This window comes from Coturnix japonica, chromosome 33 (assembly GCF_054131305.1).
Source record: "Coturnix japonica strain WE chromosome 33, WE-NBRP24, whole genome shotgun sequence".
Taxonomy (NCBI): Eukaryota; Metazoa; Chordata; class Aves; order Galliformes; family Phasianidae; genus Coturnix; species Coturnix japonica.
Genome location: NC_140695.1, coordinates 435880 through 463340, shown reverse-complemented (window position 1 = coordinate 463340; position 27461 = coordinate 435880). Strand labels below are relative to the sequence as shown.

The 27461-nt window shown below is 43.2% G+C and overlaps 1 protein-coding gene across 1 annotated transcript; it reads right to left on the bottom strand.

Annotated features, from left to right (window-relative positions):
* Positions 1-1463: 1463 nt before the first annotated feature.
* LOC146755303 (myosin-binding protein C, slow-type-like) lies at positions 1464-27029 on the bottom strand. The gene is made up of 2 exons (XM_085525676.1): positions 26732-27029; positions 1464-1873 (listed from the first exon to the last, which is right to left on the bottom strand). Exons 1-2 carry the CDS (start codon positions 27027-27029, stop codon positions 1659-1661), a joined length of 513 nt encoding a protein of 170 aa, XP_085381802.1. The 3' UTR covers positions 1464-1658.
* Positions 27030-27461: the final 432 nt, after the last annotated feature.

The window sequence follows — 27461 nt, the reverse complement described above, 5'->3', positions numbered from 1 at the left end:
GTCTCTTGCCAACTATTTAATGTATGTACTCTCAGTAAACTAATTTCTTTCAAGGATTCACAACTCTTTTCAAACATATACTTCAATTTAAGCAGTTCCTGGAGTTAAAGTAGTTGACTTGTGATTTATACTCTGCTGATGGGGACATTTTTTTTTATTTTCATGTCCTTTTAAACTGCTTATTGTAAAGATTTCTTCCCATTGCAGTGTCACTTCTTGTGCCACTGTGCCACTTCTTCTTACTCTGTTCCCTCATTTTTTAACTGACTTTCCCTTTGTATTGTCCTGTCATTATACGTACCCAGAACAAACAAGGTATGGAACAGTGTCTGTGGCCTAGTATTGTTCCTGTGAGTGCTCAGATAAGAAGTGCAGAAGGCAAGCAGCACCCTCACCCAGCATCCCCATGTCTTATCAGTAAGATGAACAGTTACCTAGTTCAAACATACAGCCAAATTTTAAAAAGAATTTAGGTACAAAATTATACATGGCTGCTTAATACTGTTAGGATTTATGGGATGTCACTGGTTGTGCTACATCATCCAGCACAACTCTATCACACACAGCCGTCTGCCATTGGTTTGTGTCTTACTGTATTGTGGTTAGGATGGAGTAATTAAGGTGAATGGACCCAGGGTTCCAACACCCCCCAGGGGCAGCCCCAGGTCCTGCAAGAGCAGCTCCGGCCCTGCTGCAGCCCTCACCATGCCACTCACGTCACGCTCTCAAAGAGCAGCTGCAATTCCAAGGAGGGTTATTTCATTTGGCACAGAATCTTTCTTAAATGGGTCGCTTCCCAGACTTATGCTGAACAGCAACGAACAAAATTAACTTGTAGAATTGTGTGTAGAATTATCATGACCAGTGTTCTAGCTGTATCAGCCAGCAACTACATCCCTAAGATGCAATCGTTATTTCATTTTTGTAAGCCCCTTCCCCATTTTCAGATGTCACAGAATGACAGAATTGTAGGGGTTGGAAGGGACCTGCAGAGCTCATCGAATCCAGCTCCCCTGCAAAACAGGCACTCTACAGCAGGCTGCACAGGTTGGCATCCAGATGGGTCTTGAATATCTCCAGAGAATGAGACTCCACAACTCCCCTGGGCAGCCTGTTCCAGTGCTCCATCACCCTCACTGTGAAGAAGTTCCTTTGTATATTGGTGTGGAACTTCCTATGCTCCAGTTTGTGGCCATTTCCCCTTGTCCTGTCCACACAGACAAATGAAAAGATGGTGGCCATGTGCCTTTATCTCCCACACTTAAATGCTTATAAACATTAATCAGATCCCCTCTGAGTCTTCTTTTCTCAAGGCTGCACAGACCCATGTCACCCATTTCCTCATAGGAGAGATGTTCCAGGCCCTTTATCATGTTTGTGGCCCTCAGCTGGACTCTTTCCAGACGATCCCTGTCTCTTTTGTACTGGCAGCCCAGAACTGGATACAGTACTCATGAACCGGATACAGTACCATATACGTATTTTTTACTTCCATAACTCAACACAACCTTCTGTTTGGGAGACAAACAGCAACCTGTTTGTGATACACACCTGCAGTGTGTATCGGTGCTTTTGACTGAGTGAAAATTCTTACATTCAAAATATGATTGCCAAGAATATAAAAGGGATCTTAGGCAGCTTCTCTTCCCAGAGTTTCATCACTGGCTGCTGAGCTCATAGACAGAGCTGTGTTTGACGGGGGCAGTGCCTGAGCACTTCACACAAAGTGGCCAAGGAGCAGTGCTGCATTTCTGCATGGCTGCATTTCTGCATGGCTGCATGGCTGCCTTCAGTGCTGCAGGAGCTGTCAGTGCTGGTTGTCTCCTGGCAGTTGGAGGCATTTGGGCTCCCCAGGAGTAATTTTGCAGAAAGCCTAAGAAAAGAGAAAAAGCAGTGTGTTTTTACAGACAGCCTTCTAGGGAGAACAAAGCACTTCCCTTGATTTCTGCACATAATTTAGGGATAACTTAATTAGTTTCACTGAAGTCATGCTAATTTACCTTAGGTAAAAATGATTCTCTTTCTCCTTTTGTGGAAAGGCAACAGTGTAAATTTCCTGATGTTAATTAAAACAGAAGCAGACTATACCTTCATGTATTCAGTGCAAAATAAGCAAGACTAGAACACAGCCCAAATTCCAGATTACAATCACTGGCATGGTCACTGTTTGGCACAGGCATCCGCAGCAGCTGGGATTTCTGCAGCTGGCTGATAGAACAGCATAAGGAGGAACGTGTTACAGAGGTGCTTGAGAACTGCGTGGGTTTCTTTCCATGAAAATATCAGAGATTTGGGAAAGCTTTTTTGAGGGGCAGGTGCTACAGAGAGCCACTGTGCCAGGACCGTGGGGAGCTGCGTGGTGGGGTCACCATAGGACATAGAAGGTTCCAAGTTGGAAGGGACCCACAGGGATCACACAGCACCACCCAGACCTGGTGTCAGAGTGGTGTCCCAACACTCCCTGAGCTCCGGCAGCTCGGGGCTGTGCCTGCTGCCCTGGAAGCTGTGCCATGCCCACCACCCTCTGGGGCACAGCCTTTCCCTCACCCCCACCTGCCCTCCCCTGACACAGCTCCATGTGTTCCCTCAGACCCTGTGGCTGTCAGAGAGCAGAGCTCAGTGCTACCCCTCCACTCCCTGTGAGGAGCTGTAGGGTGCCATGAGGAGCTGTAGGGATGCCATGGGGAGCTTTAGGCTGCCATGGAGCTGCATTCTGACATGAGGAGCTGCTATGAGGGAGTCATAGGGCTGCCTTGAGGGATAACTAAACACAAAGACTACTAATACATTTCTGTTATTGTTTCATCTGAGGATCTCTATAAAACAGTGTAAGAGATTATTCTTTCACACCATTGTCTCAAAGTTTGCTGAGGACACAGATGGACAAGTCCTGGTCAAGGGTTGAGAAATCCTTTGTCTAAATCATAGAATCATAGAATTACCCAGGTTGGAAAAGATCTTGAAGATCAAGTCCAACAGCAGCCTAACAATAGTACCCTAACACTAACAACCCTTTGCTAAATCATATCCCTGAGCACCACATCCAAATGGCTCTTAAACACATCCAGGGATGGCGATTCAACCACCTCCCTGGGGAGCCTATTCCAGTATTTAACAACCTTTCTGTAAAGAAATGTTTCCTAATATCCAACCTAGGGACACATATGGACAAGTCCAGGCAAATCACAGTCAGAGTTGATGAAATATTTTGTCTGAAGATTTGCAGTCCAAGGGCAACGATAGAGAAAGAGATAAGCCACAGCTTAGTGGCTGGGAAGCAGTCTTTTCTCAAGGGAGATGCCATCTCGGGGGTTCTGCACATGGCTCTTACCCAAGTACCCAGGAATGCCACATTGGCAGAAGAAGGATAAAAAAGGGACCAATAAACATGACATCAGGTGCTTCACAACATGATTCCTGCATGCTGATAGACTCTCCTGAGCCTGCTACCTGAAACTTGCCCCTTCCTCTTGGGCCTGCTCTGTCTCTACCTGCTTGCTGCCTAAGGCCGGCCACTCTGCTGCTGCTCTTCCCTGCACTTTTGCCTTGGGGCATTGCAATGGCATGCAACAGAACACTGCTAGGTCTTGGTGGTGACTATCCCTGCTTTATGCAATTTTTGCTTCTTTCCTATATTTCCTATTGCCCACTTTCCCTTCCCCATCACCCTAATTCATAATAGTTGCCAGTCCTCCCCTTCCCCATCTCCCTGATTAAGATTTGTAATAAGCTGGTTGGACCAACATTTGAACTCTTTGTTTCTTAATCTCATGTCAGGTATACATATATCAAAGAACCTCCTCTCCTTCCTATGAATTGGAGCAAGACAAACAGCTGTAATAAATAATGGTTTTCCTTATCAACATGTGTGGGATCGCAACCTTCCTTCCTTGCAATTACCCTAGAATAAAGATTTTCTGCTAACTCCAAGTGGGCCTCAGCGTGAGTTCCTCAGATCTGAACTTTACTTGAGGATAATCAGGGTTGTTTAATTTTTGAGCAGCAGCTTCACTGAGGTAATTGATTTGTTCTTGAAATCGTGGTTTCAGGGAAATGCTCTTTGTAATTTCCTCAGCTGATATTTCATGTTGTGTAAAATTGCAGCTGTCACATTGCTTTGTATCACAATATGGTTTTCAATGGAAACATATCACCAGCTACAAGTGATTGTTGAAGGAAGTTTAAAAAAGGCACAGAGAAAAAGAACCCTGGAACTGTGTATTCTTTGAAAAGCTATAGAAAAATTCATGGCAAAATACACTGAAGTCTATGGACAGCAACTGTACTAATCGCAGTTCATGGAAGTAATATTTTTTTGATGAATAATGTATGCAGAATGAAACTTATTCAGTACAGTTCATCCTTTAAACAATGCCTGCAAAGATATGACAAGCAGCTGGAGAGATCTTTGTGGTGTGTGTTAGCCATGAACACAAACTACCAGTAAGCTATTAGGGAAAGTGCAAATCGTCCTTTACCTTACAAAATCTGTGTATTACAGAAACACACAAAAGGCTTAACTGGAGCTCTGCTAGCCAAGCGATGGTACATATTTTCAACATCTATGCCCTTGTGCATTTTCAAAAACCTCCTAATTTGTAGCACTTAGAGACCAAGGCATGATGGGCAATGGGTGGCGTGAAGCAATGCTGCGTGAATGAGTATTGGCAGCTGGGTGAGAGGTGTAGAATGGGTATTTTATTCCTCTATCCAGTTGCCCTCTGGGATGACAGGCCCTTGGCAGATGGACATGGAAGGACATAGAAGAGACAGAGGGCACAGCTGAAGTGAGGTACATTTTGAGCAGGCACAAGATGACGCTATTGGCGAGAGGATGGCCAGGCACTCTGCTGGAGACCAAGGAAGCTGTGGGTTCTCCATCCCCAGTCAGAGTCGGAGCTGGACTGGCCCAGGTCTGCAGTGGAAGCAAACCTCCAGGCTGGCCACATCTGAGCAGAGGACTGGAATTGCATTCTTCCAAAATTTGTCTAACATTTTTTTTGTGTGTGATTTGCTGTTCTTAAATATACGTATATATTACACATGTTATATAAACATTTAATTATTGTGTATTTGTATACTTAGAATATATCATAGAATCACAGAACAGTTGTCTGGAGGGACCATTCAAGATCATGTAATTCCAGCCCCTCCAGAATTGATTGCCATGTGCATACTAAATATGTATACATCAGCTATGTAGTTGCTCGTTTCTCAAAGGACACCATGAGTATTGAACTGAAAATCTATCTGTAAAATGGAAGTATGATTGAAAACCACACCAAGATATTTTGAATCCAGTGATGTTTCTTATAATAGAACTAAAAGAAATCAGGCTTGCATGTCACCCACAATCTAACAAAATGTGTTTCTATCACATAATCTCTAATTCTAGGGTCTGACCAGTTTCATTTTATTATTTCAGCTTCTGCTTTTAGCTGTAATGTTTTAAAACTTCCATCGGAGATCTCTTGGTTTGCTTCATTTCATCTCATTCTATTCCTCAGTTTTAGACAGTGACTATAGCAAAGAATGTTTCTGATTTTCCTGAAAGTCGTCATTTACTCACAGTGATTTCTGACAAATGCTCTGTTGTACAGTTTCCTTTTTATGATAATTGCATGGAATGTGCATATCACCATTATTTCCTTTAAGCCATTTGGATGAAGATTTGCTTGTACATAGACAAAAGCTGTATACCTTGGCTTTCTGAGTTTTGGTTGCATTTATCTTGCTTTATTTTTCCATTTAAGGATTACTCCATGTTTAACCAGCATGGAAATAGCACAGAATTTGGAGGTTTATTAATATCTATAATACAGAGCATTTGTGTCTGTCTCATGCATTGAATAAGATTATAGAAATGGGAAAAGATAAATGACAGGATTTTACAACTGATGTAGCAGCTGTTTTTGTGATGGAAAGCAAAGCCATTTCAGTCACTCTTTAATATGATTGGGCGTAGCAAGGTTATGCACTTGAGGAAGAACTGACAGAGGGAGCACTCTTAATAAGGGACAACTGAATTGTTGTGTACGAAAGAAGTGTGAAGCAGAAAGAGAGCAGTGAGACTGAGCCAGAGGAAAGCCTGGAGCCTGAACCTGTTGAGCGTTAAATCCCCTTCCCAGGAATGTGACTCATTTGTCAATCCATGTTCCAAATCAAACCATCAGCAGACACATCTGCCTTAATCAGGGAGTATCTTTTCCAGACATTTTCTGCACTAATGGGACACATTTTCTGTTCATATTTTGATGGACAGAACAGTGCAAAAAACAGTCATCCTAAGTGAATATTTATTGTTGTATCTGACATTATTAAATGCCAAGCAGACATTATTTTACTGCTAGATTTTTAAAAAGATTCAGAAACACTCTGCAGATTAATGCAATTCAAATATAGGTATTTCAAATGCATAGTGATATTCACAGTAATCAGTATAAAAAAAAAATCAAATCAAGTCAAATCAAATCAAATCAAGCATTACTCCTCCGTTTTCACATACTGAGTTTCCTGGTAAGGCTTACAGCGTCAGGATACGATGAAATTCTTTAAAAGACCAAAATGAACAGCCACTTGTTTAATTGCTGTAGACTTTTATGCCAGGTTAGACCTATATTTGTTTCATCATATGGGAACAGTCCCATTCTATCCCAGACAGCCATTTTATTGTGAACATTGCTCTGCACTGCGAGACCACACCTATGCCAGAGGTACTTGTTTTCTTCCTACACATTAACTAACTTTGGTTGTTGAGCAGCATTGACACCAGAGGCTGTTGGGCTCCTTACCACAAAACCATTCCTCAAGAGAGGCTGAAATACAGTCTTACCCATCACTCTATGATACAGTGCACAGAGGGAGAGAACAAAGAGGGAGACAAAAAACTGAAAAAGAGAGCAAGAAAGAATATCCTCCATGTGATCTTCTGCTTTGTGTTGATTAATAGCATTGCTTGTTCTGCATGACAGTTACTCCCAGTGTGAACTGATAGATCATCCAGGGATCTTACCCAAGCCAGTTACCCATTAACTCGTAAACAAAGTATAAATATTAATTAATAATTCTTGGTTTACAAAGTAAAGGACCCATTAAAATCAGGCAGCATGGAGATTTCATTTAGAAACACCTGCTGTCTCTCTGACTAGGCTCCCATAGGCAAGGTTCAGTGCGACGGCAGTGTCTTTTGAGGGTCGTTGGATGCCTGGGAAGCAGCAGCAGCACTTCTGTACCAAAGTGTTTCCCTTCCCCTATGCATATTTTAAATGAGGTGAACGTGCCCTGTCACTCACCAGCTCCATCAGCTCCTTATCTTAGCAGCTAATCTTGCTGCAGGTAGTAAAAAAAATTACTGCAAGCTATTAAGTTTCTACTAAAATGTCAAATTCTGTGGAGTCTTGAAAAGAAAATGAGTGTATAGTCCCATTCCAGCTAGACAGATTGAGTTTGGTGTCCACTATGAACTAAAAGATTTACTCTCCAGATTGGCTAATTCCTTGAGCATTAAATGCCCCAAGAAAGGGAGCAAACATACTATTAATAACTCTAATGGCTAAAAAGCATATTATTTTCAAGTGATTTGTTAATCAGCATGAGTTCTGCCTACAGCTATTGCAGTCATCTTTCTCCAGTAGTAGCTAGTGTCTTAATAAGGAACAACAAGGGATTTGGAGGAGCTAAAATTGTTCAGGCTCGAAGGACGATAACAGAAATTATTAACCAACTTGGATAAAAGCCACCAAACAAGATGGGAATACTATTGGAAGGGCAGATTGTAAAGCCTCATTGGAAACAGATAGAGCCAAAGAATGAGTTTGTGAGAACGTCTGTTCCGAAGCTGCTTCCCTCTGATGAAATTCTCATCCATAGTTTAAAATGGGAAGAGGAATTTTCTTGCATAAGACATCAGTGACTCATGGCTGTGGCTGCAGGAGGGACCTTGGATTTCTGGTTGAGCCTGGGGTGATGAAGCTGAGCCTGGAGTCCCCTGCAGTGCCCTCAGAGCTGCCCGCCAGACCTTGGTTGAGTTCTCAGCTAAGCAAACAAAATGATGATAATTTGTTCCTTAAAAAAAGAAGAAGAAAAGAAAAAGAAAAGGAAAAAAAGGAAAAGAAAAAAAAGGAAAAAGAAAAAGAAAAAGAAAAAGAAAAAGAAAAAGAAAAAGAAAAAGAAAAAGAAAAAGAAAAAGAAAAAGAAAAAGAAAAAGAAAAAGAAAAAGAAAAAGAAAAAGAAAAAAGGAAAAAAAGAAAAAGAAAAAAAAGGAAAAGAAAAAAAAGAAAAGGAAAAGAAAAAGAAAAAGGGGGGGAAAAAAGGAAAAATAAAGAAGGTTCTTTGCTGTTTATGCTTCTTTTTGTCCTTCAAAGCAAAAAATAAAAATAAAAATAAATAAAAAATTTGGGCTTGGCCCCAAAACTCCAGCATCCAGGAAGGGTTGTTATGACAGATGTGGTGAGCACCAGAATATCTGTGGGCAGGGGAAGTGAAACCATTGGAAGAAATTGCCCAGAAGGTGTCTAATTAAACAATTTGTGAAAACATTGTTGTCGTTGCCTCAGACAGCCTGGTTTGTGTGAGTAATTCAACGTTGTGTGAAGGCTGGATGAATGAATCTAATCTGTTTGAAGCTTCTGGCTTTATTGGTAACATTTTATAAATAAAATAGCAATACAGAGGGCTGTAGAATCCCAGTGCTCAGGTGGGATGCACATGATGAGATGCAGGTAGTGGACTGTAGAACACCTTCTGGGCAGGCACCCAGCACCCAAAGCACAGGGCTGAAGGACACAGCCCAGAACCAACGAGGCCACTTTGCAAAGCACAGATGGGCTTTCTAGGATGTATTTTTTTCTCCTGCACTTTTTAATTACTTCTTAAATCTGGGATCTTTTTAAAGCAAGTCAGGAACATTGAATTACCATTTTAGGTTTTTTGTTTGTTTGTTTGTTTGTTCATTTGTTTGTTTAGAATTATTAAACTGTTTTTATTACATTTTCAGACTTTCTATGGAATAATAAAAATTAAAAAGCTTAGATTGAGAAACAACTCTACAACATTTATTAGATGACTGGCATCTATGAACATAAGATTTCTTCATGAAATTTTGTTAATGAACCCACAACAAGCAGGGGAGCATTTTGGTGCCCTGATGTACACAGGTGGTTTCCCAGCAGGTGGCCAGCACTGGCATTCCTGCAGTAATTGATTAGCTCAGGTGTACAAGTACAGCACTGATTGATTACCTATTAAATAACACTCCATTGCATTTCTTTCAATTATACAACACAGGATAGCTGTTGCCAGCCAAGAATTCCATGATATCAGACATATTGATGACTTATAATTGTTTATTTGCATTTGGAGCTGAGGACTTGGAGCAAACCTCTGTGAATGGCCACGAGGAGCACGTCTGTATCACACAGACAGTGTGCTGGGCTGGAGGACGAGGGCTTGGATGGGTCACTGGGCTTTGTGACAAAGTACTGTGAACAAAGGGGACAGTCCTCCTGAGCAGGGCTGAGCACAGGATCCTGCCCTGGGCTCCAGGTGGAGACACAGCAGCTCAGGACAGGCTCTAAGGAGGTGGTTCCAGTTGGGGAGGCCCTGCACTGCACACCCACCTGTTGATTTAATGCAGCTGAAAGCTGGCACTGCGCCTTGTATTGCTCGTGCAGTTTTAAACACACACAACTCCCAGATACTGGAATTTTACAAGGCCACATGCACATGTAAAGCAATCCTCTTGCTATTCTGAGGCAAAGGGAAGCTCTGTTCTAAAAATCTAACAGCTCTTTATGGCCATGTCTCTCATCTGATTGCTTTGCATCATTTCTGTGATCTCACTTCAGGATGCATTTTGGTTGGCTGTTTGTGAGAGCTTTTGTTATTGGTGCTATTCTGGGACTGCATCCAACTTGCTCCTCATCAAGACCTCTGAGAGAAGTTTCCACATGAACCAAAGCCCTTAGAAGTCAGAAGTTTGAAGAGGAGATGCTGCAGCCAGTGAGCGGTGGGACATCCAGGGTCAGAACTATCATTACAGGTACAACAACAACTCCACTGCTGTTCCTACAGCCTAGACATGGCTGGGGGGGGGGGGGGGAGAGAAGGGTGGGGAAAGGGGGATCACACATTCTAGCAGCCCCACTATCTGTACCAGGTTGGCAGAGGCTTGAACCCCCTGAGCAGTGCTGGGTCTGCTGGCCTCTGACACACTCCTATCCAGGGCTGACCTCCAGAACAATTCGGCATGAACAGGGGCACCCAGAGCATCAGCAACATAACGAGAGGAGGGGTTGTTCTACACATGCTTCTTTTTCTGAAGAAATCTTTTCGCCATCATCTCCCAGTGTGCTTTTTTTTCCCCGCAAAGCTGTGATCAAAGTCTTCAAACATATGGCTCCATGGCAAGGCAAGGATTTCCACAAGCTCCTGGACTCATCCTACCGCTCCAGACATCAGCTTCTTGGGCAGTCATACACATGGCTGGGATCCTTTGGGCTGTTTCTACAGAAGGTTGCAGCACTACATTACAGAGCCGAACCACTGCCTTAGGAAAACTATTCAGCAGAAGCAGCTAACTAGTGATAGGATGAGAAGTAATGGCTTCAAAGGTGTGCCAGAGGAAGATTTAACAGCCCTACAAAGTCCATCCTCCTGAAGATAAGAACAGGGGAGAGACCTGAAGAACATTCAGAGCCATACCAGGACTGCATGGTGCAGTGCAGCACAGTCAGGGCGCTCAGCATGGCCACAGTCATTGGGCAATTCCCAGCCCCAGCACCAAGGACTCAGGCTGTGCTGGTGCTACAGAGTCATGAGAGAAGCACTGCAACAGTGGGAGCTCTGCACAGGGGCTGTGCTGAGGGGTGGGCTGTAGGAATGCAGGAGTCATGCAGCCTCAACATGTGTTGGTAGCCATGGCAGGGGGGGATTTGATTCTGCCAGAAGCATCATAGCAGGGTACAGCTCAGGTATGAGGAGACAACAAGGTGTGTGCTGCAGAAGACTGCAAGAGTAAGAATTCATGAGTAGCCATAGTTATACATCTTGCTGAACAGATTCATTTCCCAATTTTAAAATGGCATTTGTTTTGTCATGTTTCTCATCACCATTAGTGCATAATGGGACACTGTGCATCAGTTTAAATGAATTCATAATGAGTGCTGTAGCAAGTCTATTGAATAGGAGATAAATAGGTGATTATTCTGACTCTGCTCTGATGAATGGGATTACTTATGGAGTTATGTGCCACTTCCACAACCTTTTATGGAGAGAGATACCATAAATCAGAGCAGACTGGGTGACCCATTAGATGTCATAGCCAAAAAAGAGGAGGATTGACTACAAGAAGTAAACCAGAAAGGACTGACAATGCTAGATGCCAGCTAGCACAGATCAAAGAAGACTGATGAAATGTGAAGACATAATGTGGAGACTTGGGTGACCAGGACCCTCTTAAGGGAGTAATGTAAGGATGCAATGAGAAAAGGAAAGAAATGAAGGACTTGAGACTGGTACAAGGCAAGCTTTAGGAGAGTCATGGGCACATTCACAGGAAGGTGCATCCTTCCAGCATTTCCCTCTGGGCTTGAGGGAAATGAAATTAATGGTGGGGAAAGGAAGGGAAAGAGCAGGGAGATGCCGTAATATGTATGTTCACTTTTACACAAAGGTAGAAGAAATGAATTAGTGAGAATTTAGCAATGATATCTAGAAAGTTAGAAGGTAAATGATGTGAAGTGGCCACAGATGTATGATTATTTCCTGAGGACATCAGCTGAATGGATGATGGATATTGTTGCCCAACATTTAAAGAGGGGATGCAGGCTGTAAGAAACACAGAAATGGCTATGCTTTGGACAGATGATCAGGAACAAGGGAGAATGGACCTGAGGTCCTGGAATCAGAGATGAGAACAGATATCTTGGGTGGAAGGAACACAACAGACAAGGTATAACATCCAGGACACAGTCTGACCTGCTAGCATTAAGAGAAAATGGCATGAGCAGGAGGAGGTGCTGGGCATAAAGTGTGTGATTTGTACCATACAGGATAATAGTTCTGAGAAAAGCACTTCACAGGAAGCATGTCACATTGCAAGGCATCACAGGAGACAGGTAAAGCTGTCATTCAACTACTTACAAAGGCTGACAAAGATAAAGAAAAATTTCCAAAGTACCCTCTGAAAGCAAAATAAAACTCAATTTCAGACAGCTTAACGATATTTCATCACGTTTTTGTGGACACTGAAGCATGATCAGAACTAAAATTCAACTTGGTTAAGAAGTGAGAAGAGAGATGGGAGTTCCTAGGAAGAGCCCGGCTGATTCATCTGCACTTTGATGCTGGAAGGAGAGCTGATACTAATGTGCAATGAGTAGTTTTGGGACAGTCTCTGGAGATACAGAAAGATCGGCTGAACTTTGGTGGCAAGGACATGCCCCAGGGAACCACCATGTGCCAAGGGAGAGGGGACTCACATCAGGGGATGAGGTCACTTCCCACTTGGAGAGATTTGTTTCTCATTTGAAATATTGTAATAAAAACTCTGAAGTTTTTGCTGTGCTGTAAGAGAGATCCTTCTCATATTGGCAATTGTGACATTGTGGGAAACTTCTAGAACAGACTGGGAGCAGGTGGTTTAAATGGCAGTGCGGGCTGGCCACAGGATATGTAGCATAGTCTCTGGTGCAAAAAGTAGCAGTGACTTTAGTTTGGCAAATAGCATGGGTGGCATGGAAAGCCTGAAACCACAGAAAAATGCTGAATCATTAATAGTAACTATGAATGACTGGAATGAGTGTATATAAGGGAGAACTCATACATATATTTTAAGAAAACATAAGCATTACTGTACAGGCCTTACTAACAATGAAGTTTGGTTGTATAATGCTGAAATTTTATGTTTGACTAAGAGATTCCCACAGGAATGAAAGTAGAGAAGGGTTACAGCTGCAGTCAGTGACTGTCTGGACTTAATGAGCCAGAAGATATGAACAGAAGAGCTTCTGCGTCAACACGATGAGCCACTGGTCAGACTCAGTATGGATCACATTTGAGTCCCAAAGGCACTGAGCAGTGTACATTCCTCCAGTGTCACAGGCTGGGCAAACTGCTCAGATGTTTTCCTTCTGGATGAATGTCAGTTTTCCAGCTGCAGGGTATATCCCATACTCAGAGAGTCGGCCTGGTATTGTCCCCCATAGCACTTCTGACCAGAGCTTCTGTCTTTCCCAAACACTGCTCTAAATACATGTCTGGCTCCTGACCCACAGAGCAAGTGGGTCGCAGTCAGACTGCAGTGATATGCCCCCACCGGGAGATGAGCAGGATCTCATGGTCACAGCAGGAAATACCCCAGACTGCCAGCACCCTGACAGGCAGAAAAGATGTTCAGGCAGAGACAGACAGTCAATGAAGTAGTCCCTCAGAGACTGAATACATGTCCCAGGTGTAAGGGATACTACAAGAGGACCATGAGAGATTGCTTGACAAGTTGGCAGTGCGGTGCTGCCTGAGATGGAGCTCACATCTCCTTACTGAAGGAGAGACAGATACGGTTAAAAAGAGTTGGAAGATGAACGTTGCACTGTGTCCTAGGGTCCTAGCAGCAAAGACTGCCCTTATTTCTGTTGTCAAATACACATGCTCCCCCAAGGGCAGCTGGTATCTTACATATGCCAAGCACTCAAAAATGCCTCTCTGTCACCGTGTCATGGTCTGGTCTCATAGAGAAGTTTATTAGACTGCCTCTCTGTTCTTCAAAGAATAACTCTGTATCATTTACAGAAGGCTTAGGAATGCCATGTGTAATGTGTGCTTTAAGTATTTGTTTGTTCTTACTTGAGCGTGGCTTTTGATGTAGGTCTACCCATTACATAAAAGCCAGTAAGCTAGAAAAGGATGAAAGAAAATGAAATGGTCTGTATCATATCATTCTGTATAGTATTTGTGTATACTGAATATTTCATTTATTCTGTAATCTGCAGATAGTTTGAAATTGAAAAGCCAGGCTATTGCAATGGCAGCCCTTTTGTTCTTGGAATGAGTTTGGCTTACTCAAGCAAAGCAAGTGAGCACCTGATTAAAGGCAATATCTATCTTTAAGGAAAAAGGCTGTCATTCTGTTGAGCTATTGAGCAACTCCCAAATTTATTTAGCACTGTACATGACAGGAGCATGAATGGACTTCTTCCTGTGAGATGCAGTCACATCCATGGCAAAGTCAAGTCCCCACTGTCCTGTCACTGGAGGGGAGCCCAGGAGCAGCGGGGGCTCTGGGGCATGTGCAGACACAGCACTTGGGATGTGAGCACACAGAGCAATGCCCAGAGTCCATGGGGTAGGAGAACCATACTTAGGACACAGGTTCAGGGAAAACCAAAAGAGTGATGTGCCAGAAGAAATACCACATGGGTAGATGAGTGGGATGTGCAGCCTCAGAGCAGTAATCCTCAGGGCTGGAAATGAGAGGATCTGGATAGGAAATGTCCCATCCCTGGAGACAGCCCTGGGAAACCTGATCTAGCTGTGGATTTCCTCATTCACTGCAGGGGGGGTTGAACTAGATGGCCTTCAGAAATCCTTTCCAACTCTAAGGATTCTATGATTCCAAAAAGGAGAACCAAGTCACAGAAAACAACCCAGTGCATGGGATACTGGCTGAGCAGGACCATAGGCAACCCAGTGCCCTCAAAGTCTATGGAGGTAAGAAACTCTTTACTCACTGCAATATTCCTGGAAATCTGGTGTTGTTCCTAAAATGCAAAGCATGGCTGAGATTTCCTGGAATGAGAGAAGAGAGTGAATGTCTGGAGAACAAGTGGTGCTTCCCTCCTCCCATATATATACATATGTAAATAGCTTGTGACCCTGAGAAAGGCAATTCACAAGGAAAAGTGAAGAAGATACATAAAACCCTTTTAATCTTAGCAGGAAAAGATGCATTATGGAGAATGAACAAAAGTGTTCTTTCCATAGCAAGAGCTTCTATTTTATTTACTTACTTCGGTTTAAACAATAACTTGTTGCTTTCTTATTTTGAGACAAGATGTAGGATTCAGAACTATGGTGATCAGAAACATGGTTAATATTCAGCACAAAAGTGCAGAAGGCTGATTTTTTTCACTGAGAGAACTTCACACACCCCAGCACTTCACTGGAGGCTGCTAACCCTGCAGACAGTCCCACAGCCAGAGTAGCACCGCCCCTCATCTGCTGGGAGGGGCACTTCAAGTTCTGAATGCTGAGGTACAAGTAACCAAAGAGCACAAGGATGAGGAACAATCCCCACCTTCTGGAATTCGCACCCAGCAGGGGGCCAAGGCACTCTAGGACTCCTCTCTCCACTCATTGCTTCCTTGGCAGCTGGAGAAGAGAAGGAGAGTCACAAGGAGCCACGTGAAAGCACTGCAGCATCTCTCCAGACTGCATTCATCAAATCCCACAAGCTGAACCTAGCTCTCTTCTATAGCGTGAACTGTGTGCTCAAGAGCAATGCTCTATGCAGGCAGGATGCAGAGGCAGGTAGTCAAGTAGAAAAAGATGGACTGTACAGGATTAGCACAAAAGACACCAAGCTGAGTGGTACGGTTGACATGGAGGAAGGAAGGGATGCCATTTGGAGGGACCCTGACAGACTTGAAAGGTGGGCCCGGGTGAACCTAATGAGGTTCAACACAGCAAAGTGCAACGTTTTGCACTAGGGCCAGAAGAACCCCAGGCACCTGTACAGGCTGGGAGGAGTGGTCCTTGAGAGCAGCTCGGCAGAGAAGGACCTGGGGGTCCTGATGGACAAGAGACTCAACATGAGCCAGCAGTGCGCTCATGCAGCTTGGAAAGCAAATGGGATCCTGGGCTCCATCAGGAGAAGGGTGGTCAGCAGGGATAGGGAGGTGATTATCTCTCTCTACTCTGCTCATGTGAGGCCCCATCTGGAGTACTGTGTCCAGGTGTGGAGCCCTCAGTACAAGAAAGACATGGAGATTTTGGAAAGGGTCCAGAGGAGGGCCACAAAGATGATCAGGGGGCTGGAGCACCTCCCCTATGAGGACAGGCTGAGGGAGTTGGGTTTGTTCAGCCTGGAGAAGAGAAGGTTGCGGGGTGACCTCATTGCAGCCTTTCAATACCTGAAGGGAACCTGTAACCAGGAGGGGAGTAAACTCTTTGAAAGGACCACTAATAGCAGGACAAGGGAAAATGGTTTTAAGTTGAAAAAGAGGGAAGATTCAGGTTGGATGTTAGGGGGAAGTTCTTTACTAGGAGAGTGGTGAGGTCCTGGAACAGGCTGCCCAGGGAGGTTGTTGATGCCCCGTCCCTGGAGGTGTTCAAGGCCAGCTTGGACGGGGTCCTGGGCAACCTGATCTAGTAAATGTGGAAGTTTGGTGGCCCTGCCAGGCAGGGGGGTTGGAGCTTCATGAACCTTGAGGTCCCTTCCAACCCGGGTCATTCCGTGATTCTGTGAAAAGAGACTGAGTTGGGGTATCTGAGATCCTCATGAGAACCAGCAGTCAGATCTGGCACACCCAGACCAGTCTGGTTACAAGAGAGGGGAAGAGGCCAGAGAAGTCCCATTTTTAATCTCATAGGTTTTATAGGATTTTAGGCAATATCCATGAGATTTTATTGAGCAGAAAGAATTTTTACATTTCTGATTGCAACAGTTTCTGAGATCATTCTGATCAAATCTCATCAGACCTCTGTATTCAGAAGTTCATCTGCTTGCAGAAAGTGATCAGACTTCAGCAAAGTGAGAGTACAAATGGGAGGAAACAAACATGTCAGCTAATGGACAATGGAGCCAGGAGTCTTAGCAGTAATCAAAGAAAAGCACTGTGAGCAGTGCAGGAAAGTGACATACCCCTCTCAATATTATAGATCAGCTTTTACTGAACTCAGCAGAGCTGTCTCAAGCTTTAACTCCAATGATATCTGCAGAGCTATCACTACTTTCAGTGTACCTTTCAGTGAAGGTGAAATAACGTCCACAAAGAAAGTGTAACTCCAAAGCGAAAGGCTGAGCAGACACTTCATACAGAAGCACAGCTCCTGGCCCATGCACTACTCACTGCTTGGTCCCACTGGGTGCAGGACTCACCTGCAGGCCAGACCTAACACATCTGGCAAGCACGGTTCATCAGACTGCTAATGGAAAGCAAAGCTGCCCATTACATGCTCTCTGATGTGCTGCAGATACAGAAAAATGAACATATAAAATAAGATCACTATCAACTAATTTCCCATTGGTGTTTTTTGTTTTGTTTGTTTGTTTGTTTTTGTTTGTTTGTTTGTTTTTTAAATAGAGAAAACTCTCTGGAGAAGGGAGAAAGAATGTTTAAATATTGATTTAATACAGAGAATGGTCTGATGGTAATACATTTTCAGAAACACTCTTAATGGAAGGCTCCATCACAGTCATACACTGCTTCTAACAAACGCTTGGGCAGAGTGTTTCTCTCATTCCTGAGGTATAAGCACACAGAACAAAGCAGAAATTTTTCTCTAACTCCATAGTTATACTATGTTCCATGGGCTGCATCTGGCCTGTGGATTGTTGTTCCTGATCTATATGTTATTTTACCTCACTTTATATTATCTTGCTCCTGTTTCTTTAAGATATTCCATATTTTAAAATGTCATGTTTGTGTCCTTTAGATTTGGCATAAGAAGCAGCTGGAACTGGGCTATCTCCTCTAGCTGAAGTAGGGCTCATTTAACACAACATATTTCACTTCTTCCCATATGCTGCACACCCACAGCATTACACAGCTATTTTTCCTCCAAGAGAAAGCACACCCAACTCACAGCCTCCACACCTGTTTTAGCTCCTGTATCCAGACTAATCAAAAGAGGCTCCACAGAAGATAAGAGAGCAGTCAGACATCCTCTGTTTACTGATTTACACATCACACAGCGTAGCCTTGTGAAAGCAATGTTGAAGAAATGTAATCGGTTTATTTGCACTGTGACAGCCGCGTAAACCACAGAAAGGAATGTGACAAATGAAGCCATCAGCTGTGCTGTGCAGGGAGTGAATACATTACACTTCCAATTACCAAAGTAGATAATACATTCCTTAAATAGGCTGGCACTGAAGCCCAGAGCCATTGTCATGGCACCACTGAGCATCCCTAGCAAGGCACTGGGTGAGAGCACTTCCCCTGAGGACAGGCCCCAGATGAGGCAGGAGGTGATGGCCAATCTGGGCTCATGAGGTGCTATCAGGGATGGGGCTGACACCACACATAGGGGTGGCAGGAGAACAGGGGCTACACAGTGCATATCACTGCTGGAGCAGTTGGGGTTGCTGTAGGGAGAAGTCCTGGATCCAATGATCCTGACATCAGAGATACTCTTGTGGCATTTAAACTGATAGGACCCATATACAAAACGATTCAGGCAGCTTTTGCTCATTAAGGGATACAGTGTGGTACACAGCAGCCCTGAAAAATCTCTGCTTCTGTCTAGCAAACACTAAGGGCCTCTGAGCCACTAATCTGACTGTAAAGTTAAGAAGTTAAAGCATAGTGCCACTTAACCTTGCTGTGAGGAGACTGCATGCCTTCATGCATCTCAGCAGCTATGCTCCTTGGTGCTCTGTCAGTGAACCCCATGGCTATGCAGTGCAATGGGCACTATGTGCTTGGGGCTGCATGGACACTGCACCCACCCGTCTGAAGTAAGAACCCTGACCTCCTAGTAGCCACCCCATGCCCCCATCTCTCCAGCTCCTGAATTCTTCTTCACACTGCACTGTGTTCCTCCAGCTGGGACCCACAGCTCAGAAACTGGACAAGAAATGTCAGAGCCATGTGGATTAAAAGGCACCTCAGGAAATTCCCCCGCTTTGTACAGGCCAGCAAAAGTTCTGCTGCCACCGAAGTTGTCATTGGCTGTGGGGGGTGGAGGAGGGGGGAAGGCTGGGCAGTGTTTCTAGAGGCACACAGCATACTTGTGCTGCTCACAGCAAAGAGGACCTTAGAGAGACTGAAGCTGTGCAGCCTCTTAGCTTCTCGTTTCATAACCCATTAACTTTACACTGTCCAGACTGCCTGATCCAGATGAAAGGTCTCTGATTATCTTTCCAGGTAAATTAATGCCTGACATATTTTGTTATTAGGCTTTGAAAGGCCTAATAAATAAATTTACTAGACAATTTCTTCATTCAGTATTGCAGTTTAAACCAACAGACAACAGCAGAGAAATGGTTCATTGAAGCTAACTGCCAAATAGCTGGTATCATGATGCAAATCAACCCTGAACAGTGCCCAGCAACACTTCTGGTCCACCTCACAGCACACAAATACAACTCCTGCACACTGCCTTCTTTCTGCACAGGCTGCTGCAGTCTCCATTCAGCTGAGCAAAGGCTCAGAGCTTCTGTCCTCCCCTAACAGTACAGTTATCCCTCACTGGGGGCACAGAGCACGTACAGTCCAGTGGTCCAGTGGAGAGGCCACAGCCCCCAGAAGTGTGAGGAAGGGACTGGGCTGCACCACAGCAGAGCTGGGTGCTGTGCTGGGAATCATCTTTTCTAAGCTGATATTGCAAATGGATCACTGAGATGATCCCTCATACATCAAAGCCTGAATTCCCATTAGCTGTTGAAAACTATTTAAAAATTACTCTCAAAATACTTCTCCTTAGTTCAAAAGTAGACAAGGCAGATATTAGAGATGTCAGAGAAGACACTTCTTTATTCCCAGTGGAAATGTTATTTGTACCTTCTAAACACCAGAGCTATTACAATAAACAATTCCATGCAAATAGGAGATATTTATGAGCAAAGAGGCACTCATGGGAATGAAATTATGAACACAGGTTCTTATTCTTAAAATAGTCCCTATTTTATGCAGATTAAAATTCTCCCTTGAACTATTCCCGTCCCTGTTCTCACCCCAGCACAGGTCAGGAGGAGTCAGCCCCAGGCCATGCCACCCAGCCCCTGCCTGGCACAGCTGGGCTCCTACCAGCCGGATCACCAGCTGCTCCAGGCTGCAACCAAACCTGCTGCCTCTGGTGTGCCTGTCACGCTTATCACTGGTTAACAGGCCAAGAGAAGCTGCTGAACCAATGTTCTTGGCCTGTCTCACAGCAATCTCATGCAAGTCTCAAGTAGTAGTAGCCATAAATGATTAATTTTCAGCAACATGAGACAGGACTCCATCTGCATTGCTCTATACCATGGCCATTGCTATATTCTGTTCTACAAGATTTAGTATTAGCCTCATGCATCTGTGAGAAAGATTAAACAAACAAAAAAATAAAAATAATTAAAATATCAACCAACACAAATGACCATGTCTAACTGAGAAGCAATGATTTTGAAGGAAATGAGTTTTAAGATACCACTGAAAGTTGCTAACAAATCTGAACCCTTACAAATACATCATCAAAATGCATCAGGAAGAGATACTTCTACTCAACAATTCCATTTGATTGTTTTGAATTTGGTTCTAGGAAGGCTGTTTTTTTGTTGTTGTTGTTGTTTGTTTTTTTGAGGGAGAAACAGAAAGAGAGAGGAATACTTAAACAAAATATCTTGATAATCCATGAGCTTATGTTTGGAAGAAAAAAAGGGTACTTTGAAAGAGTGACCTTACAGCAAATTTGCCAGTAACAGTGGTATTTCACAGGCAACCAGCACTGCACTTGCTCTCAGCTCTGCCCTGGGCAACAACTGGCACAAGCAGGTCAGGACCTGGGCAGCAGACATCCACACTGCCATCAGGCTCCCACCTGAGGGTAGCCTTCCATCCCTCCAAGATGGTTTTTACTTGGGCACCTGCATCTTCACTGTAGAACATGTGCTCAGCTTTGAAGTCTATGGAAGGGGGTGACTTTTTCTGCAACATAGCCATAGCCTAAAAATGAGCATAATATAATAACCACATGAACTTTGTTCTTTAATACCTTTGGTGTTCTCAAAAATCATGCTATTCACAAATAAAAGCAGAGTTGACAACATCAAATTACCAAAAGGGAATGAGCTCTGAATATAAACAGAAGCTGGGGGACACAAATACATCTTGATACCTAAGGACATTTTGTACAGACAGAACAGCTACATTCCTGGGACGGGGACATGAAATTAAATGACTTTATGTAGTCAACTACAACTCTGTATTCACAGACAGGGAACAACTGGACATTGCATTTCACCATGCTGGAGTGGACAAGCTGTTCTCCCACACCGTATACTCAGACCTTTCTACTACCACAGTGTTGCTTATCATTCTCTTCCCTGCTTGCCTTGCTGCCCCAGCACCTTGCTGTCTTAGAGATGTGTAAGAAACATTCCTTGGAGACAGTAACTACAAGACAGACAGAGCTCTCCAGTTAAACCTTCAACTTGACAGCTTTTCCCACTGGAAAGATCATTTTGTAGGTCCTTTCCAACCTTGTGATTCTATAAGTCTATGAAAGGGCACAGTGGGAATAGCACAGTATCTCCTGGGCTCAAAGGACCCTTTTAACTCCCAGAGTCCCTGCAAAAGGCTTGGGAGTGTCTGTCACACTGCATCCTTATGGTTGTTCTCCCACAGCAAAGAGGTGGCTTGGTTGATGATAGCACTGTTGGATTAAAGCTCACTGGCCTTTGGTCACTTACACTGCACCTGGTACTGAGCTGGTGTTCAGAAGGGCCACCAACAGTCCCCATTTCTGCCAAGTGGTTTTCCCCATTTATCTGAGCTTGAACTCCTGTATCCATAAAACAGGATTAAAACAGACCTATGCTGTTGTGCACAGAAATCCATAAAGAAACAGTGCTGGTTATTGGAAAGACACAAATGCTCTCAAGTATGTGTGCAAAACAGTAGTAAATATTTGAATAAGGTATTAATGGTTGACTTAAAAGGCACTATGCTAATCTACAAAGAGCAAGACCGATGTGTCTACTTTCAACACAGGATTCTACACTCCTAATGGTCCTGTAATTTTCAGCTAAAGCCTGTTTCTGGAGGATTATCAATTGTCTCTCATAGGCATTACTTATAGAAAATTCTCAGGAACACTGTGCATATTTTAGCAGAGCCAGAATTATACAGAGAACATGCCTTATTTTCGTATCTATAGGAATAACTGGCTTCTGTGTCATTGTGTGCATAGGTTTTAAATTGTGGATCATCACATCAGTATCCTCCATGAACCTTAAATGCTTGTAAACATTCTACTTAGTAATGAATCTACATTTAATATAAATGTTTTTTTTCCTGAAGTTTATTCTAGGAAGAAAAGAACAGAAATTCTCATAATAAAAAATAAATTGTAGGTAAATCATATTCTTAAACTTCATATACTATTATATTTCATAACTTAAATTCTACAAATCTTGTATTAATTAAGCAAATTTTAAGAAAATGAGATCAAAGCAGAGAGTACACAAAGCCAAGCATTTGTAGTTATAGCCTATGAAAGTCTAACAGTTCTCTCCTTATTTCCTTAAGGTAGTAAAGAGAACCATAAAACCACTGGTTGGAAGGGCTACCAGCCTGTTCAGTTGCTCACACTATGTTATGAACTCTCAGAAAGGCCTGATAAGGCATTGCCCAGGCAGACGATCTGCCCAGAACCAGACGATCTATATTAAAATACACGGCCTAACGCCATTGGCACCGTCTGAGAACCCCGGCTCTCTCCCAGCGGTGAACCGAGCCCAGCCCTGAGCCCGGCACAGAGCGACGGAATTTTCTTCTCCTTTGCAAGAAGCTCCGGAGCTGCTGCGCTCCACGAGTGCCATCTGCTGGCACTGCTGCGCATTGCCCGGGCGGCCCCGGCTCGGCTCAAGGGCAAATTGTTGTGAACTCCCTCGGATAGACAGCTATGTTAGCTGGATAATCACAGCTGCGATGCCACCAAGAGGCATTTTGCCATCCGGCTGTAATTCTGTTATTCAAAAGGTAACTGTCAAATCACTGAAATCACATCCAGTTTAATTTAAACCAACTCTCTACTGCCCCCACCCTTTATCTGCAGAAGAAATCAATTTAGAAGGCTAGAGGAAACCTAGAAAAGTATCTCATCGCTTTAGTTATGCCAAGAAACTAAAACCTGTTTTGGTAGTCTCTGTTTCACAGACTTCCAAGAGTATTGTGGAATATTACTGCCTTGGAATGGAAAGATTTACAACCAGAAAGCCTACGAGTTATTACAAAAACAACACATTAGTTAGAGGATTTACTGTTGCAATTAGGCTCTCAGATGTGCGACATTCGGGCAAAACAAACAAACAAACCAAAACAGAAGGAAGTGCAATTGCCATACATACAGACAGCCAGAACAACAAGAATACGTTTTCTTTAACAGAAGAAGAATTGCTGTAGAAGGTAAGTAAAATAGTGAAAGAGAATGGCTACGCTCATGTCAGTAGATTTGAACAAATTATACTGGATATGGCTCAATAAATTTGTTAGCGCATTTCTGTATGGAACATCTGAAAAAAGGTGTATCCAAATCCAGAATTATCTTTAAAATGCTAGCTAGCAAACAGCAAAACTATTGCATTTATCTTACTGAAAACACAGATGCAGCACAAGTCAGCATTACACTGTACACAATCAGGAGGTGCTACATTTGATTTTCAGCTTTCCCCTGGAAATGAACCCACAGATTTGCAGAGAATGACACACTCATAACATCAGGCACTATCCCAATCACCTCATCCAAGCATAACTCAAAACAAGGCCTGACTTGATGTCCTCCGAGTTCATATAGAAACGCACTGCTTCAGTAGTATATTCATAGACTGTAGTCCATGATCCCCCACCCCCTTCCACACATAAAAGACAGAATACCTTCTAAGATTAATGTAACCAATTAATTGCTGATAGGAACCTCCTCCTCTACCCAGCTGCCTCTGAGAGCATCTGTATTTGAAACACCATGCCAGAACAACTTCATCTCACTTTATAGTGAACCTGTTCTGAGGAACAGATGGTACATAGAGGATGTGCTGCACTGCACCCACAAAAATCTACTGCCTGCAAGCACAGCAGATTAATGGCCTTTCACAAATTATTAGTACATCCCCATTTTTCAGGTGTCAGATAGATGTTGCCTGAAATGTTATTGCTAGTACTCTAGAAATCCAACATCTACTCTATTTTCTTTCTTGTTATTTCTGGCAAAATATGTAATTTATGTCTTCCAAGCCATCTAAACTGCAATGTATTGACAGCCAGACAAACAAATGTGCTGGAAAGCAGATGCAAACAGACACATTCTTAATATATCTATAGTTAGGAAGAAAGAGGTCAAGTAAAGCCAACTGTTGCACAAGATACACTTTGGATTTAGTTCAGAGAAAGCTATGAGGAAGTTTTAATGTCACTTTCTTCATTAACTGTAATGTGGTCCACCTGAGGAGAAATGTGGAAGTCAACAAAAGCTAAGGTAAGAGCTTGCTCCTTCAGTCTTCCTGGCTCTGAATGAAAAGAAGAAGAACATACCAAGAAATCTTGCAGAGGAAAAAATAATCAGCTGGGATTTCAGTGAGAATTCCCAAGTGTACCTCAAGTTCAGGTTTCTGGGCATTACTTACACTGAACCCTGTGCAGTCAGATGTACAGTTGGAATAAGGCAAGAATAGTTATGTATGGTTAGAATAATACAAGAACAGTAATGTACAGTTGGAATAACACAAGAACAGTTGTAAATAAATAATCAGATGTTATCTATGGGAAAAACTCATCAACTCTGAGGACTTCAGACAAGATGGAAAAGGTTGAGTCTTGCCACAAAGGAGCGATCTCCAGAAAGAGATGCTGCCTTAGTGGTCAGCCCTTAAATGAAATCTAGGAGAGATCTCTGTCCTTTTCCTCAAAGGCAATACCAGCTGATCAATAACTGTTCCACACTTTGGACAGCCAGAGCTAATGATATTGTATATAGCTACATAGTATCAACCTTCTATTTCTATCCAGTTATAATCTTATGCGCACTTATTAAAATTAAATTGAATGCAATCACTTACAACTCCTGACCTGAATTATCTCTGCTTCACGTCAGACCTCTTCAGCACAGCACTAGGGATTAACTAGCATTGTAGAAGCACAGTATGGGCAAGGAGTCCAGGACATTGAGAGTGTAGCCTCCCTGACTGCTTAGTGTCCCACTACAGTGCTGTGACCTTCCTGACAGCATGAAGAAATTCTGGAACAAGAGAATAGCTTCACTGCATTAGTAATAGTCATTATACTCCTTTTTCCTCATATATTTCCCTCCTAGCCTTTAGAAATCTACAGGAGTATTTTCAGAGCATCAAGCCTAAATTCATACTTGCAAAATCCATCCACATTTCTCCTGTAATTACAGCACACAGAGCAGTGCTGACAACCTGAAGTCTTTTGAGGCTCCTGTCCCATTGATCTGGACACTAAACAGGGGAAAGCTACTGTGGACGTTAGTGGATTCACAGCTGTATACCCAAATTTTCCTGTGCTCAAACTCATTTCTTTGTTTGGGAAGCTGAAAAGGAATTGAAGAGCATCAGTTAAATATTTCATGTTGTGCTGGAATGTATAATTCATGATCAAATCCTTGAGAAAGAAACAGATAAGATGGAGCTGCAAAAGCTTTAAATGAAGTATTTTCTTTTTGTAGTAAACTGACTGCTGAAAAAGTGCTTTTCTTCTTTTCTATTGGTATTATAATGAGAATTAAAAACGTGATAGAAGTAAGAAATGCACTAAATGGATTTGAACAGTTATTCACTTATACATTTTGTTGACTGATGCAATTAATGTTTTATACATGCTTTTCCAAAGGTACCCTGTTGTACTGAGTTCCTCCACATATCACTACCTCCCATAGGAATGGGATGCATTGGCCTCAACGTTTAAACAACCCCATGTGTTGTTCTTTTATTGTAGTAAGCTCGAGGAGTCACAGGGGCTATTTAGCAGTGCTTTTGGAACACAGCTTTTGGAACTGGTTCACTCCGTTAAAGCTGATGTGGTGGTTTCCAAAATCTGAACTTTCCTCCCCTTCTCCAGCTGGACACCCCTATCTCCCTCAGCCTCTCCTGATAGCAGAGTTGCTCTAACTTCTGTATCTTCTTGGTGGCCCTGCAGTGGACTCTGCAGCAGCTCTGTGTCTCTCTTGTACTGGGGAGTAGAAGACATAAGCAGACTACTTCAGATACGGCCTCACCAGTGTGGAGTAGAGGGGAAGGAGCTCTTCCCTCCTGCTTGCTTGAGCACTGAACTTAACAAAAACACTGGGATATGAACATTTCTTGTTTTCTGGTTGTTGGGCTTTTGGGGTCTGTTGTTGTTTATTTGGCTGGTTGGCTTGGAAAGTTCAATACCATTATACATGCGCTGGTAGGATCTCATCTGATAAACTGCATATAGTTTTGATTACACATATTCAATATAGACTAATTCATATTGCCAACTTTTCTTGGCTCACTAACAACCAAGATCATAGAACCATAGAATGATCACAGAATCATAGAGTGGCCTGAGTAGGAAAGGACCTCAAAGAGTATCTAGTTTTAAACCCCCTGTCAAGGGGCCACAAACCACCAGACCAGGCTGCCCAGATCCACATCACACTGGAGAATCATTCGGTTTCCAGATTATTTTAAGGAAAAGATTTTAATCCATCGTATTTTCTGAAAACTAAGAATTGATCCTGCTCAAGGAAACAGAAGAGAAAAACATCACCCACAGGCTGCAGATATTTACCTCGACTTCTCTACATGCCATCCCCAGTGTGCTTTTCAACTCACCTTGCACAGTGACCCTGGCTTTTGTTATGGAGTCCTCTGTCTCACAGGGGTACTCCCCACTGTCCTTGGCAGTAGAGTCATGGATGATCAGAATGGCCCCACTTCCCTCCTGCTGCAAGTCGTACTTCTGGCTTTTTCTGATTGCTTTGCCATCCTTGTACCACCTGATGTTCAAATCCGGTTTTGACAGCTCACAGCTCAGGCTGATGTCCTGCCCTGCTGCTGCTGTCTTATCCTCCAGCTGTTTTGAAACCTCAGTAGGTTTTCCTGGAAGAAAACATTGCTTTTTGAGTAACATACACTTAGGGTAGGATGCCTCTCTCAAAATACATGCATCTACATGCTGGAGATAAGTTAGAGAGGCACTTGCAACAGACGCCATCCTACAGCCAGCAGTAATCTGCAAAGTACAGACAATAGAATTCCAGGCAGCATTTATTCTCTCTTAAATCTACCCAATTGAGGATGATGAACCATGTCTGAAAACTGCCTCTCTCTTCTCTCCACTCATCACACTGGGAGCCTCGGATGATGCTCTCAGATGCACATGTTCTAGATAGGAATTTGTTGTACAGCTAGATGATGTGAAGGCCATCCCTTCAGCTTATACTAAGAGGATATTTGCTCCCACAGTTCCCTCAACAGAGCATTCCTGATTTACTGTTAATGGAACAAGCTGTAGTGAGATGCCCATTTCCAACACTACCCCAGTGCTTTGGGTAGTTCTCAC